The sequence below is a fragment of the Caloenas nicobarica genome, chromosome 4 (genome assembly GCF_036013445.1).
Source record: "Caloenas nicobarica isolate bCalNic1 chromosome 4, bCalNic1.hap1, whole genome shotgun sequence".
In the NCBI taxonomy this organism is placed as follows: domain Eukaryota; kingdom Metazoa; phylum Chordata; class Aves; order Columbiformes; family Columbidae; genus Caloenas; species Caloenas nicobarica.
Genome location: NC_088248.1, coordinates 67,509,490 through 67,524,426, shown reverse-complemented (window position 1 = coordinate 67,524,426; position 14,937 = coordinate 67,509,490). Strand labels below are relative to the sequence as shown.

The 14,937-nt window shown below is 36.7% G+C and overlaps 1 protein-coding gene across 5 annotated transcripts in view; it reads right to left on the bottom strand.

Moving 5' to 3' along the window:
* SORCS2 (sortilin related VPS10 domain containing receptor 2) overlaps nucleotides 1-14,937 on the bottom strand; it is a 605,494-nt gene that overhangs the window by 12,587 nt on the left and 577,970 nt on the right. For all 5 annotated transcript variants that reach the window (XM_065633605.1, XM_065633601.1, XM_065633603.1 and 2 more), the window contains exons 20-25: nucleotides 12,290-12,423; nucleotides 10,828-10,951; nucleotides 8,991-9,103; nucleotides 7,242-7,367; nucleotides 3,867-3,966; nucleotides 2,773-2,875 (exon numbers count right to left, since the gene is read on the bottom strand). In XM_065633605.1, the coding sequence (XP_065489677.1) occupies nucleotides 2,773-2,875; nucleotides 3,867-3,966; nucleotides 7,242-7,367; nucleotides 8,991-9,103; nucleotides 10,828-10,951; nucleotides 12,290-12,423 (700 nt within the window). The remainder of the gene's footprint in view (nucleotides 1-2,772; nucleotides 2,876-3,866; nucleotides 3,967-7,241; nucleotides 7,368-8,990; nucleotides 9,104-10,827; nucleotides 10,952-12,289; nucleotides 12,424-14,937) is intronic.

Sequence of the window (14,937 nt, the reverse complement as noted above, 5' to 3'; positions counted from 1 at the left end):
TCTCCATTTTCTGTGGAAGCCGTACTATGGTCTACACAGAAGTTCACTATTTTCTCTTTACTTTTCCTCACAAGTCCTGAACAGTGTCTCTGCTCATTGCAAATGGATGAAACGCTCTCATGTATGAAGCCGTAACCTCCCTGTCAATCCAGTCACCATCTTATCTGCAAGCCAGGCTCTTCATCTTGCATCTTTCCAGGTATCAAACTTAACCAGTAAAAAACGGTCCTTTGGCCAGCAAAGAGAGAGAGACTAGTCCAAGGCATGTCCCTGCAATCTTTTGCAGACCACCTGCATTGCTTGTGCCCCAATGCCAACTGCAAGTCCTATAGACCCAATTAGCATAGTGATAAAACAAAGATTAATAAACCTTTGCCTGACTTGAGGGGCGGGGGGGGGGGAGAAAGAGCTTTAAATTTTTTCTGAAGGGAATATCTGACTATCAACTTACATAAATGAAAGAAAAGCATTATCAACATCTCCTGTCTCCTCCATAATTTTGTGAATCATATAAAAATTATGGACAGTATTAACATTTCAACACTTTATAGGTGCCTGCAATTTCCATATGAAAAAACCTCATTTTTACATTTGCATGTTTTTTCTGAGCTACCACAGGACCCAGAAAGTATTCTTCTGCTGAAATTATCTCCTAAAATTGAACAATTTTTGTTGTCTATGTCATTCTTTCAGCAAATTATTTTTTAATATACAGGTATACAATATTGACAAGCTGCCTTTGTGCATTACAACCTGTAACCTTTATATCTATAAAGGACACTCAGCTTCACAGTCTCGGTCCCCATAGACCAGTTTGTAAACTTACATACTCACTGTACTGACTTTAAAGGGACTATACTTGCAAGTAAGTACTCCATGGGGATCCAGCAGTTCACCATCCATCTTTATACCCAGGAAACACTCTTTTTAAGGGATTAAAGATTAGGGTGGGAGAGGAGTTCACAGGGCGCACACAGGGAAAAAGTGTTTTTTCAAACATAGCACCAATTAGTCACTCAATATTATTTGAAGATGAAATTGCAAATGAAGTATGCAACCAAAAAAAAATTGTCATATTGAAAAGCTTAGCAGGAATCTTTAAAAACAATTCTGTCAGACATCTCAGAAACAGATATGATACAGACTAAAATTGAATACTACTGCATGGTCGTTCATCAATGCCAACAGCAGTTTTCAGGCTACTGAGAAACATTTGAATATATCTCACAATTCTCCTCACACCTAAATTAAACCCCCATAAAATTTAAATGCAAATGATTTTCACAAATATATACAGAAGTACGAGAGACATTAAAGCTCACAATTTGCTATAGTTTCCTCCTGAATAAAAGCTCTATTTATAAAGCAATGGTTCATTGGGCATTTTAGAAAGAACTTAAAGAAAATAATTTTTTTCTTCCTTGCTTGAATATTTTATACTTCTTTTGCCTTCCAGTAATTGTGTCTGTTATTTAATTGCTCTCATTTAGGAGCTAATAAAAGATATAAATCATATAGCTTTCAAAAGAAATCGCGAGCAAGTTTTATGATCCCACACTACAAACAGCAAATCCTCCATGTATTGCTACTGAAATAATATAATTACATCACATCAACCATTTTTATGCTTTTCCTTGCTGCAGGCACCTAAAATAGCGAAATGGGTTTTTATTGCATTGTAGACAGTGTGATACGACACTCTGTGCTTTGTCCTTTAGAGCAATCAGCCACTATGACCTCTAAGAAATTTAGGTGCTATGGTGAGAAAATGAAGAGATTCTTGGAAAAAGGGGTTTTTCTCTACTGACTTAAAAAAATCCTCTTTAAACAAACTCTTACTTAAACGTTACCTACACTTATCACTATCACAGACTCAGTGCCGTACGCGTTTCTATAAGTTTATGTTTATTTCAAATAAAAATCAATCTTTAAAGAATGAAACAAATCAATAGGAACCCTCACTGACTAAGGCCATGATGATGAAGGCTTGTTTCCAGTATGATCAAACCCAATAGCTTCTAAATGCCCCAGAGACACCAAAATAACAAGAGCACAGCCAATGACTACAAAAACTTGTTAAGAAGAACAAAATTCTTCAGATTGCACAGCATCCTAGTAGCTATAATTAAAATAAATTCCAGACTAAAGACCTATCAGACCATCAAAAGCTGGCATGGTATCCCCTGTCAATTTTGAGAACCTGCCTCTCATAAAGGCCACTTTCAGCATTATTTCTCCACTTAACACACTCCAGTGTCAAATTAATGCTAATCTATTTCCACCACTCATTCTATGTGGCATTGCCCCAGCAATTAAAATGTAGTGTGTGCAAAGAGAAACTCCAGAGCGCTATGCGTTTTGATAAAACTACCTTTTTTTTTTTTTTTTTTTTAAGCAAATTAAGCATTGCAGATGCACTTGTTGTTCCGATAGCTTTTGTTTATTCATAACTGCTAGGAGTAATGAGGTAGGCAATTATCAGGAATAATATTTTAGTTCAGCTCTCTTTCTTGATGATATTATTTAGACAAGCTGAACAAACTCTCCATAGTTCCCGTATTGCTGCTATTTACCTTGGAACACAACAAATGAAAGTAAGCATCAGTGCAGTACCTTGATGTCTGAAAAGTTCGGAAAAACACAATTTTCAAAGTGGTGGACTTTTTGCAATTCTTCAAGAAACCTCCTTTTCAAAGAACAAACTCTGCTTTGCTCATCTGTGGATAAATCCAATTCTTAAAATGTATATGTTGTTGATTAAGGTTTACTTGCCTTTTGAATTTGTAGAGGATGAAAGCCCCAACTGCGACTAGAGAGATAACAAAGAGAACCACAATAGCCCAGTAGCCACTGCCTCCTCCAATCCTCTGAGAGTCTGAAATATGAAATAAAAGAACAGTTTAGCATGCCCTCTTTCAGATCAGTTACATTCTTAGGCTTGCTTTTCCATGTCATTGTCATGTCAAAAACATTTGTTATTTGTGTAACTTCATCTGCAGCTTCTTTAAAAAGGCAACAACACAAAATTAATTGGTGACTTGTAACTAGGGGACAGCGGACCAATTAAAACCAAACCACCTCCTGAACATTTAATTATTTGCATACTCAGTAGGGTTTTTTCTGGGTATCTAAAGTTATCATAGGAAATAATCGCATATCCTAAGTACATGTGTTGCAAGAGCAGGGCTCTATTAATTTCACAGATGGAGAAACTAAGGCTCTGAACAACAAATACACTCGTCAAGGTCGTAATTTGGTGAAGGCTGGACTCAACTTGGGCTTCTTTCAAGCCCAACCTGTTGTGCGGGCTAACGAACGTTAGTCCGTTAAACCAGATGAGGTACCACAGCAAGACTGTAGCACCACCCTGTATTAGGGATGAGATTAAAGAGCTTTGTCTTCTACAGAGAGCTGACAGATAAAATATCACATCAGTATTTACATAAATTGATTGTGGTCAGCTAATTTGTTCTCGTAACACATTGAAATAAGAAAGAAGGATATATTATGGGATGTGATGCACAAACAAAAATTACAGGACATTCTAATACAAGGTTCAAGTCAAAGCTGAACTTTCTAGTTAAACATCATTTGAACGTATCTCTGTTCAAAACACAAACACATGTATGCACATATACTCTTCTTCAACAAGCTCACAGGTACGCAGTGAATCCAGAGATTGCATACAAAAAACCTGGTTTCATTTGTTTTAAACAGAGAAAAAGCATATCATTTATCTCAGGACAGGATGAGAGATACAAGGCAGAGATGTACACATGCATATTGATATGAAGATTTTTCTCCTTATCAGAACTCAGACAGGCATCCGAAGGCTGGTCTTTTGGGAGCTTTGTTTATATATTTACCTGAATCGGAGTCAGCTAAAGTCACTAAGACCCAGTATCCTCCCCTCAGAAAAAAACTGATCTCGTGTGCATTCAAGGCCTGCTTTATAGCTGCTATTCTCTGAAAATACAACAAAGAGAATGTCAGACATCTCACACTCTGTTCCACTTTGAGAGACTCAATGCTCTAAAAAGGAAAACCTCTGCTTCATTAAATGGTGAGAAACTCAGAAAGCATTTGTCAATGATGAGCTGAAATCTTAAAGGAATTCCATATTTAAAAATGATGCAAAACTCCACAATCCATAAAAGCTGAAGAAGTCCAATTTTCATAGCCAAATCTTTCTCTCTGCTTACCAAAGCCTTTACGTGTACCCTGTGTGTGACAGATAGCATGTCATTTGCACACGCTATTGGGTTTACTTTGGTCATAACTCACACAATGCATAATCTGTATTAAAAACTCTCCATTCTTCTAACCTGTCAGAAGAAAACCCGTGATGTCACTTTAGATTTCTTGCTATGAAAAGTAACTGCTATTTGATAATGAACTGCACATCATAATTTACTTCATCTCCTTACCTATAATGGGATGGATTCCATCTATACCTAATTTTTAACTATACTCTGTAGAAATATATACATCCACCCATGTGGAAAAAATCAGGATTCCTCTTATTTTTCTCCAGTGGATAGAGCACAATAAAATATGGTCTCTCACATTTTTATGGAGCAGAACCCTTAAATATACCATCATATCCTAACCCCAGATGACAAATTGTGTGAATTTTCCCTTCTACTTGCTCGTGTCTTCAAAATGGGTAATTTTCTATAAGATCAAAGCTAGTTTTATACTCCATGCCTTATAATTTAGGATATGACTACCCATAGGATGCCAAATGAGAAACATATTTTATATCCAAGAAACCTTCACAAGTAACCCCTTTTACGATATTATCAATTATGGTGCTCATTTTTGACAAGACTTTGCAGTATAATAGATAGAAATCCTTGTGGCCTCACTCATGTTATGGACAGAGACTACACAAAAGTTCAAATTCAAATATCCTCGCTCATAATGAGGAATATCCAATTTCTGAAGCTATTCCACTGACTTTATTACATTTTTTTCTGAGGGAATGACTCAACATAAGGGTGATGTGAGCATGGCCTCAGTTATTCTACAAGACAATTACTCCAGATAGCTCTTACGTATTTACCTTTTGCACAAAGCCTGAAAAGAGAATGGATATGACAACTATATTGATTAGCAGCCTTTAAAGTGATGCTGTCACCACTGAAATAGAGTTAACTAGTGTCAGTCCAGAGGGACCAGTACTTTAGGCTAATCTGACTTTCAGCCAGCAAATGAAATTACTGAGCCCTATAACTTTGGATATATCATATTTTCCTGGCATGTGTTTGAGGAAACCAACATTTGCTCTGGTTTTTGCTGAAGCGACTAACACTTGTTCGTTATTTCTCTCACCACTCCTGGTTTCCCACCCAAGCCTATACAAACTACACTTCCACAAATCAAAAATTTGAACCTCCTGTGAATCCAGTGAAAGTTTGTGGCTTATTTATTTCACTGTTAGATTGATGTTTTTTTCAGTACTCATGGTTTTTTGTTCATTTGTTGGTATTTCTTTTTCCTGCCCCAAGGTATTTATTGAGCACAGTGCTGCCACCTCTCCAACTTTTTAAAAAACAAATCTAGTGTTTGGAGCTCCTCTCTAGACTCTCTAAGTTAAGGTTCTTATAGTAGCATTTAAATTTTCTATATTCCTTATCTACATCCTTTTCAATGAGAATATTTGAACATGTGAACACAATGGCTCCTGCACTGTGGTACAAAAATAATGATGCTATTCAAACTCTTACCCACTTATACATCTTGGGGTCTGACTTGCCCCTTTTGCCAAAGCAACTCATTGGGAATTTTCATGTAGTTCATGTCTAGGCAGAACTCCAAATCTTCCTCAGAGCCTCTGCTTTCCAAGCTATAGTTTAAACGCACTTTAGCTTCCAAACTATAGTTTAAATGAACTTTAATTGACTCTTTCAATGGGACTCATCCCACCGTACATTAGACATGTAATAGATATGCATAAATCAAGTGACCAAGTCTTAGAATGAAATACTTTTGAAACCGCTATGTTCTTAAAACCAGGTTAAATCATACTCAACTTTTATTTCTGCATGCATAAATTTGAAAGAAAAAGACTTTTTGTCAGAATGGAATCAAACTTCAGAATTATCCAAAGGGCTCCTACTATTACATCGCCAACTTATGATCTTTGATATTGCTGGCTACTTTTACCAGTAATGACTCCTATTCTAGACCAGTAATTTCATAAATTGCATCACATCGCAACACTTCATGTAAAACACCAATAGAGACTCCACCAAGTTGGTGTTAGCTGCTTCACCAAGAAATTATTGCCTTTAACAATCCTTTGGAAATTACATAATATCCCAAATCTAAATGGTTTTCAGCCAAGATTTGAACAGCGTCAACATACTCTTTTGGAACTTCCAAAGTGTATCCCATCAATTCCAAACACAATCTACTTGTTTTGTGTTAATAGGAAGAGCTTCATTTTACCTGCTTCTCCAGCTCTTTGGATACTGTGACCTTGCCTCAAAATGCTGTAAAATGCTCTTCAAATTAACAAAACCTTACACTGGGATTCTTTGTAATTGGCAGGACTCGAACTGCAAGATACTGGCACAGTGTTGGTATCTGTTCCTTCTCTATGACAGCAAAAGGACAAATATAATTAATTAAAAGTGCCAGTCTTCCGATTTTCAACTGGCATAAGGTCTTTTATTATGGAAGAAATATGGTTTGGAAATAAGCAGGGAGAAACTCATGTCTGATTTTGACTCCTGTGTTCACTATATTTGTTTCCTGCCAATTGAAAATGACATTTGCTCATAAAGGCAGAAACTACCTGCTTGATGCTCTTTACATTATAGGTCAACTATTAAGATTCTGTTTCTGTTTGACCTGAAATCTAATTTTCTTCTGAAGACGATGCAGAGATGGTTCGTCACTCTTCAGAAATATCAGTGTTCTAAATACACTCTTTGCTCTACTGGATCCTCACAGACTGACATGCCACCCCTGTTGTTTCTGTTTAAAAAATTGATTGATATTATTCTTGAGAAATACACTAATACCAGCAAGCACTAGATTATGCTGGTCTACACACTGTCAAACACAGCAGTCACAGCCTTTCTAGCTTTTACATGTCTCTTGTCAGGTGGGAGTGAGACCTTCACATAGTTAGGGAGCACCTTTTAATTTCACGTAAAGACAATGAGAGTACAGTCATGGATTGCAAAACAGGATGGAGACTGTCCTAACCAGACAGACAGTGCTCTGGTTACCTTATCACTAGTCACACTTCTCTTCCTTTTTGGTTGGTTTGCTGGTAGCAGCACATGCAAGTCAGCAGTTGTGGGCAGACCCGGTTTCACGACTGTCATGAGTGTTTCTTCGGGTATATTGGTTTCCTGTGAAGAGAAAGGCATATGGCAAATTAGAGGACAGTGTGCTTTTTATTTCATAGAAAATACATAAGTAACTCCACACGTGTCTTTTAGTCTTTGGTGTTCAGATCCTTAATATTTAGCGGCGATTCCACCAGAAGCTAAAACATGAACAAAGCCAAGCATAAATTAACTGAAATGTGAGCTGCTCTTTGAAGATTGGAAGAGCTAAGCATTGTTATCGCATTAAAGAGATTTAGTGGCATCATGGAAAGAAGCAAACTGAAGTGGTAGGCAGTTTTAGCAAGACTCTGCAATGGCTGTGCATTTCTAGGGTAACATAAAAAAATTCCTAAGTGATTTAGAATCCTTTGTGGGCCATTCAGACACTTAGTAGACTTAGAAGGGCATATTCATTACAGCTAACTTTAGCTTAGGGAGGCTACTTTTCCATCTGTGTTTAATGGATGGAAAAGAGTCTTCCAGGAGGAGACTAAGAGCACCTAAGTTCAGTTCCTGAAATTGTTATGAATATCTGCAACCCACACTGAAAGTCAAGTGCATTCCTTCTCAAAGTAGTCTGTACAAATTTCTCTTCTAGTCCCAAATTTTTTCATGTGTTGTACAATATAGCCACACAATTTTAATGACAACACCCTGGACACTTCCTGTAGCCTTCCTTTCTCAGACAGACTCTGAAATTCCATTAAATTGTTCGTATTCTTTTGCAAATGATTTAGTAGTTACTAAAATGCAAGGACAATTTTATAAGGGATTAAAACATTTGTTTGACTGACACTGGTTTAAGAATGGGTTTAAGTTGAGAAAAGTGGGAATTTACTTTGACATTTGATGTGAACCATTAAAAAAGGCAGGAAAAAGTACAAAAGTCAAAGTCCCAGAACCCGATTTGCACTACTGTAGATCCAGGAAAGGTCAAGTGATTTCCAACAGAAGCAATTTCAAAACATTCTCAACCTGCATCTCAGTGCTCCTTTCCTCACAAGAAGTCGGTGTGTGCACACAGTTGCTGGCAGTGTGTGTTCCTGTGGGCCACTGCTCTAGAGCTCACAGTTTTATGGGGTGGCTTTTATTCGTCTCACAGAACTGCTGCATGGCTTTGCACTTGATTTAACCTACAGGATTCAACTGCTTCCAATTCACATTTCTTTTGGAAATGTGAGCTAAAAACCCAGGTGTATGAACTGTTTGCCTATACATTATATGTAATTTTCAAAGTTACACAACTGACATTGTAATTTTTTAACTTCTGCTTTGTTTTTACACAAAGCCTATGTCTTTTATATTACACAGGATCCTTTGCTTAACTTCTAATAATATCACATTTAAGCTACTCTTCCTGTTTTGGACTCAGCAGTATTTGCTAATGCATCTATCCCTAATCCTAAGAGCAATATTTAGCATTAAATCCCAATTAGGCTGTGTTAGACCTAAACTTTCTGTGCTACAGTCTCATCATCTACAGCCTTCACATAAAAGCAACACTAGGCTCAAACTTGTGTGAAATGTGGCTCATGAGGTTCACTTTATAATTTGCCTCCTTTTTTCTAAATGAGAAGGCATTAACTTAACCTTCAAGCTTTACAACTGGCGAGGGAACATTTTACGAGCAATCTGAAAGAGCACCTTTGCAAGAAGTCGTGTTACCACCCGTCCTATGTCTTCCCTCCACTCCGCTATGTCAGGGTTGTACATGTCCAGGTGCTTAGTAAACTTCAGAGGAAGAACATGAAAATTATCTAGAAAAAAACAAACAAACAAACCCCCCCCAATAAACATTTTTTAACAAGTAACAAATCAGGAGCAAAAACAGTTTTGCAGAAATAAAAGCTGAAAACATATATTTGGCAATATTTGCTGTGCAGGGCTGCAGTATCTGGGAACCTCAGTGCTCTGTGTTGTGTACTCTCACATGGAGCAAGGGTACACTCCTCTGAGGCACTCACTTTCTTTCTGGATTTTTGTCAGCATCATCAAATTTGTGCCTAACGATAAAAAAGCAGGAAGAAAAAAAAATAAACAAAGCAGATTTACTCCGGGGTCATAACCTTCACAATAATTTTTCCTTAGGACAACGCACCACACAGATGTGGTTGGTTTCTTTTATTTGTAGTGGGAATGCGCCAATGGATTTTATTCTCACTGACTCATAAATATGTGGGTTTTGCCCATTACATGTTCCTGTTCTTCATGTAAAATGAACACTTCATGTATTCCATCAACTAGCTATGAAAATAAGAACAGAAATGATATATCAAAGGCTAAGTACTGCACTCTTCAAAACATAAAAACCAAGGTACATCTACAGCTTTTCTCTGGATACTGTTCAAAATAGCTGAAATACCAGAAATGGGCTGTTCCTCAGTAACAGGTCTCCGAAGTCTTCCCTTTCTCCATTTAGGCTCACTGGATGAACTGCTGGAGACATTAACGTAAGGCAGAGGAAGAGAACCTCTGGAATGCACGAGTCAAACCTGGCCTCCCCAATGCTTCTGACAGAATAGTACTTTAATCTGCTTTCCTTTTCCAGAGGTTTCTTTGTTTCCCCCATGACGTACTTTCTTGCACTTGGATTGGCCAACAATAAGAGCACAAGCAATGCTGGAAAGCCAAAGTCATTGATCTGGTCACACTAAGTTGGGTTATAGTTCTGAAGATTTCTAAAAAAATGAATGTACTTAGAAGTGGTAGCATAAATGTTAAATCCATTTATCTTAAGAAAGGAGAAGGTTCATAAAACCTGCATTTAGCAGAAGTGTGGTTTTTACTAATTAATATGTATACTAAGATGATAAATAACACAAACTTCTTCACAGAATAGAGATGTATCGTGTTGTGTATTCATTATATCTGAAGGCTTTGAGCTCTGCGTTAAAAAGAAGCTTTTTCACTTATCGCAATTCCCACGTTTGACAGCACAAATACCAATGTAAAGAATTCATCAGCATTACATTTTTCACAGTATATTATGCCTTGTCACCACATTATAAGACACAACAAAACACACCAGGGCACGATGTGAAACAAGAGCTGAAGGGTTATTCAATAATTACAGTGGAGCTATATTTGATCCAAACTCTCAGATAAGTGTCAAAGGAAAAGTGATATATTGTGATAAAAACAAATTATTTTATATCATCTTAATGCTGAGAGCATATACACAACTAAATTTTCCTTTTTACAGCAGTATTTAAACCATTTTACTTAGAATTTCTAAGAAATTCTTGAGTCATAGGCCAAAACAGTACTTAAACACTATTGCTACATATAGCATTTGAGAACCACAGTAATATTTAAAATAAGCAAAGGAAACAAAACCTTTCAGATGAAACTCTTTCATACAATCACACTGTTTGTTCAATTTCACAGAGTTACCTAGTGACAGTTAATCCCTCTAATGTTAACGATTAAACAAGGCATTAGATGTAACTTTACAAAAAGTGCTACAAGAGTAGTATCTCACCAAAAACATGGACAACTTTTGAATCCTGAAGCATGGAGCTCCCACAGGAAGCTTGCACTGTAACTCTGACGTCACCTGTCTCAGCAAACTTTGTCACCAGAAAATTGTCCAATGTAAGGAGTGGCTTTAAAAAACAAAGGTAAGTTGAAAACAGAATTTCAGCAACAACCACAAGAACAGTATCTGAAGAGATAGTCACTAAAACTATTAACAAAAATGTTTCACATCTATTATTAAATTAATCAACATTTTCTAAAATTGTTCCATTACAATTTTCTATACAGGATGTTTCTTTCCTTAAATTGAATGTTTATAAACAGAATAGCTGCCATATGGGGCTAATATTTTTTGTAGAATAATTGCTGGAGTATTAGGTTTCCATTTACATCCCATTGAAATAAACCGATTTTGAGTCAGGCTCACAAATCTCTACATGATCATATATAGCAAGCCATTCGCCTAAAAAAGTGGGGTACAGTCAAGGTCAAAAGGATTAATTCTGTCAACTTAAGAGCATGACGCATGGAAGCGCACCAGCCCACCGTAACCTCCAAGGCAGAACTGAGATACTCTGTTCCCTGACCACACCTGTATGAATTACAAAACCCTTCACAAGATGACATAGATCTGCAGTACCTGTTCTAGCAATGGCAAAGTCAATAATAATGAAAAGATACAGGCTGAGATTATGGCAGACAGCACATTTACAAGAAGAACGTTCATTGCGCTTATCTGAAGCATTCCTCTGTCATACTTAGCCTCCCCCATAAAGAAAATATTTTATTTATCTGTTATTGAAAAAATTACATTAAAAGAAATTAAGCCAGCTAGAAAATAAATATTCCCAATAGAAGTACTTGGATATTTATTGCTCTAGAATATGTTCATCTAGACTTTCTATTCCCATATGAATATCACTAGACTGTTTGAGTGCTTTCAGTTTTGATATCCTTTTAGATATCCCAGTTATTTTTGGTATGCTGCTTTATTTTAGACTCACAGAAAATACTTATCTATACAACAAATACATATATATATTTCTGTACAGCACTGAAATTTACAGTACTCACATTATCAATATGGAAGTGCATAAATCCAAGTTTCATCATTCACCAATGCTATGATTCCAAATGCATTCCTGTCCACAAGTTTTTTTCCACAGGTAATGAAACAGAATAAATTGTTGTTCCCCCCCAAAATAAAATAGGTTAGAAATTCAAACCAATTCTAGAAGAGAAATTTCCATTTCCACATAAGAAGTAATAAAGGGAAATCAAGACCTTAAATGTATGTGATAAAACAAGAGAAGTTAGACACTGCTTGCCATTAGATGCAACTGGCTATTTGGAATGGAAGATGGTCTAAAAGAAGTCATGCAACATGGCAGTATTTCTTTTAAAGTAAAAGGTGACACTCAACCTTTATTATTTGAAAATAATCTCAGTCAAAACTATTCATGTACCTGAAGATTGTTTCCTATCCACCAGTAGAAGACTGTCAAATTAGGGTTCTTGGGCAGGATGATGGCTGTCAGGTTCACCTCCTGGTTTCTGCCAACGACTGGAACGACTTCTAAATTTAAAGCCTGTAGTGGAGCTGAACAAAGTTCCCAAAATACAATTGAACAAGAATGACATCAATTTCTTAATGCCTCTTTCCCCAAAAGCCTCTCACCTGCACACCATAAGGTCCTGAATTTATTTCCGCCCCCCCTCCTGCTTTATATCTGTGTTAAAAGCTATGGGCATAATCGGAAGGATCTCATTAAAAATTAAAAAAAAATAAAAAGAAACAACCCACAAACACAAACAAACAAAGCACCTTTAAAAAAAAATATGAAATTGTAGCATAATGTGACAGATCACCAAAATGCACCTCTCTGATGTACTATTTTTTAGTTGCATGTCCAGCTCTAGAAACCACAAGCAAATATCCCAATTGAAAAGTATAAAAGGCATCTCAGCTTTTTTTTTTTTTTTAAGTAATAAAAGATCAAATGAATAGAACTCTAACAACTCTCAAACTGCTAAGGGAAAAAGCAGAAAACTGAAAAAGAATGTTGCTGACTACTCATTTTCATTCTAAAATATCAGCTGTTAGGATCACACCACACATAAGCTCTCATCAATGCAAGCTTTAAAATAGATGTGTGTATCAGGGGAACATTTATTTGCAACTCAAAATAGATAACCCCTGTACTCCAAAATACGCATTTAGAATAAGTTTGTTCCTTTCCGAACTTTTGCCTATGAAGACTGTAAACATTATTATTTGTATAAAAGAAATACATCATTACAATGATTTTATCTGCTTCTTAATGTTGCATTTTGCTTCATAGTACAATAACTTTATTGAAAGCAAAACTTTCCCTCAGAGGTTTCAAGTATATCTTTTTCAGAATTATCTGAAGATAAAACCTTTATAATAGTATAATGTGATAACTAGAATTTCTTAACTTCAGCTGCAACATCTGTTCAGGGTGCCAAAACCCAGTATGGTCCAACATGCATTGATTACACAGAATGAATAGTAACCAATCCATTTGTGTTTTACTGTACATATTTTTTAACTCAGTCGAAGGTCTTTCATCTCAGTTCGAACTTAAAGGTAGTTAACACCAGTCCAAAGCCTGTCTCTTATTCTCTTTCATTAACTGATTCATTGCCTGTTCACTTCTAATTCACTTTAACTAAACTGACCAAACTTATCTGAGAGCAAGTCGTCCCAGCTGTGCACACTCTCCTTTTCCTCCTCACTTCAAGCAGCCTGCGTGCTGCTTCATCCAAATATAAGGCTCTGCTTTCACTCTGTGTTTCATCTGATGACTCTTTAACCACTTACATGAATTCAAGACAAGTTGAGTGCTTAAACAAATGGTTTCTTCAATAGCTTCTTTACTGAAACGGCATTGAAACACTTCTCCTGTTGCTAGTGCCTTGAGGATAATTCAGAAATTGTAGGAATCCCATCAGATCTGTTCCTCCTAGAAACAGATTTTCCTTCCAATGAGGCAAACTAAAGAAGTCTGGAGGGATCTGCATCACTGTTTTGATTTTGCCATAGATTTACATTTTCCAGGAGGAAACTGATCATTCTGAGAGATATTGTTTTGGTCCTGAAGCAAGTTACTTTCTTTTCCAAAATTTTTAGAGGGGAAGTTGTTTGGTACTTGAATGATGACTGCAGTTTCTATAGTGAGTCCTTCTGCTTATCTCAGTCACACAATTCCATAACGCATTTGAACAAGCTTCTTAGAACCCTTAAATGTACGCAATCAGGAATCAAGCTGACTTACACTATTTTCTGTTCAACAAAGCTACAATTTCAGTACAGTTTTCAAAGCTCCCTGGTTATTCAACACTATAGAGATTACAGTTTCATAAAAAAGAAAATGTATGCCTAGTTCTTCTGTTCTCTTTATTCTGGTCTGCCTACTCACATTTACACTATCAGACTCGCTCTGAATTCTCTTACAGTTTATTAACAAGTTGTAGATTGTGTGATCTGGCTCAGAAAGCACAAGCTGGATGACAGGCCAAAGTTCATATAATTGTTCTGCATTACAGGGCATCCCACAGCAACAGAACTTGGCAGGAGTGAAAAAATTACTCCCTTTACCATTTGTCTCTGAAAAAATTCCCTGGGAATACATCAGCTGGAGACAGAGTGAAAGCAGTACTCTATGGACATTCCTGCTTTCATGGTATTCTGCAGTGAAAAATGTCCCTGAACGGCTATTACTGTTTCTCTAGAACACAGAAATAGCAGTTGAAATAGTACCAGCTAATTTCCTCAAATCTTGTAATTTACTTAAAAAATGAAACAGAGTAAATCACATAGAAAGCACTTATTCAAGCAGGCTGGGTAACATGCTTCTGTGAGCCTTCTAGACCATGTGCAGCATCCACAGACAAGCTCAGGAATGGACCATGTCTGCTTCCAGCACCCTGCTGCCTCTGCACTTCAGCACCAGAGTCCTCTTAATGCACCAGTCATTGTATTAGTGAAAAATACCTCCAGCTTCTTCCATTTGTAAATCCACTGCATTAAACACAACGGACATATTTTATTTTTGCTGTTTGTCTTGACACAGGCCACACCAGCAGCACA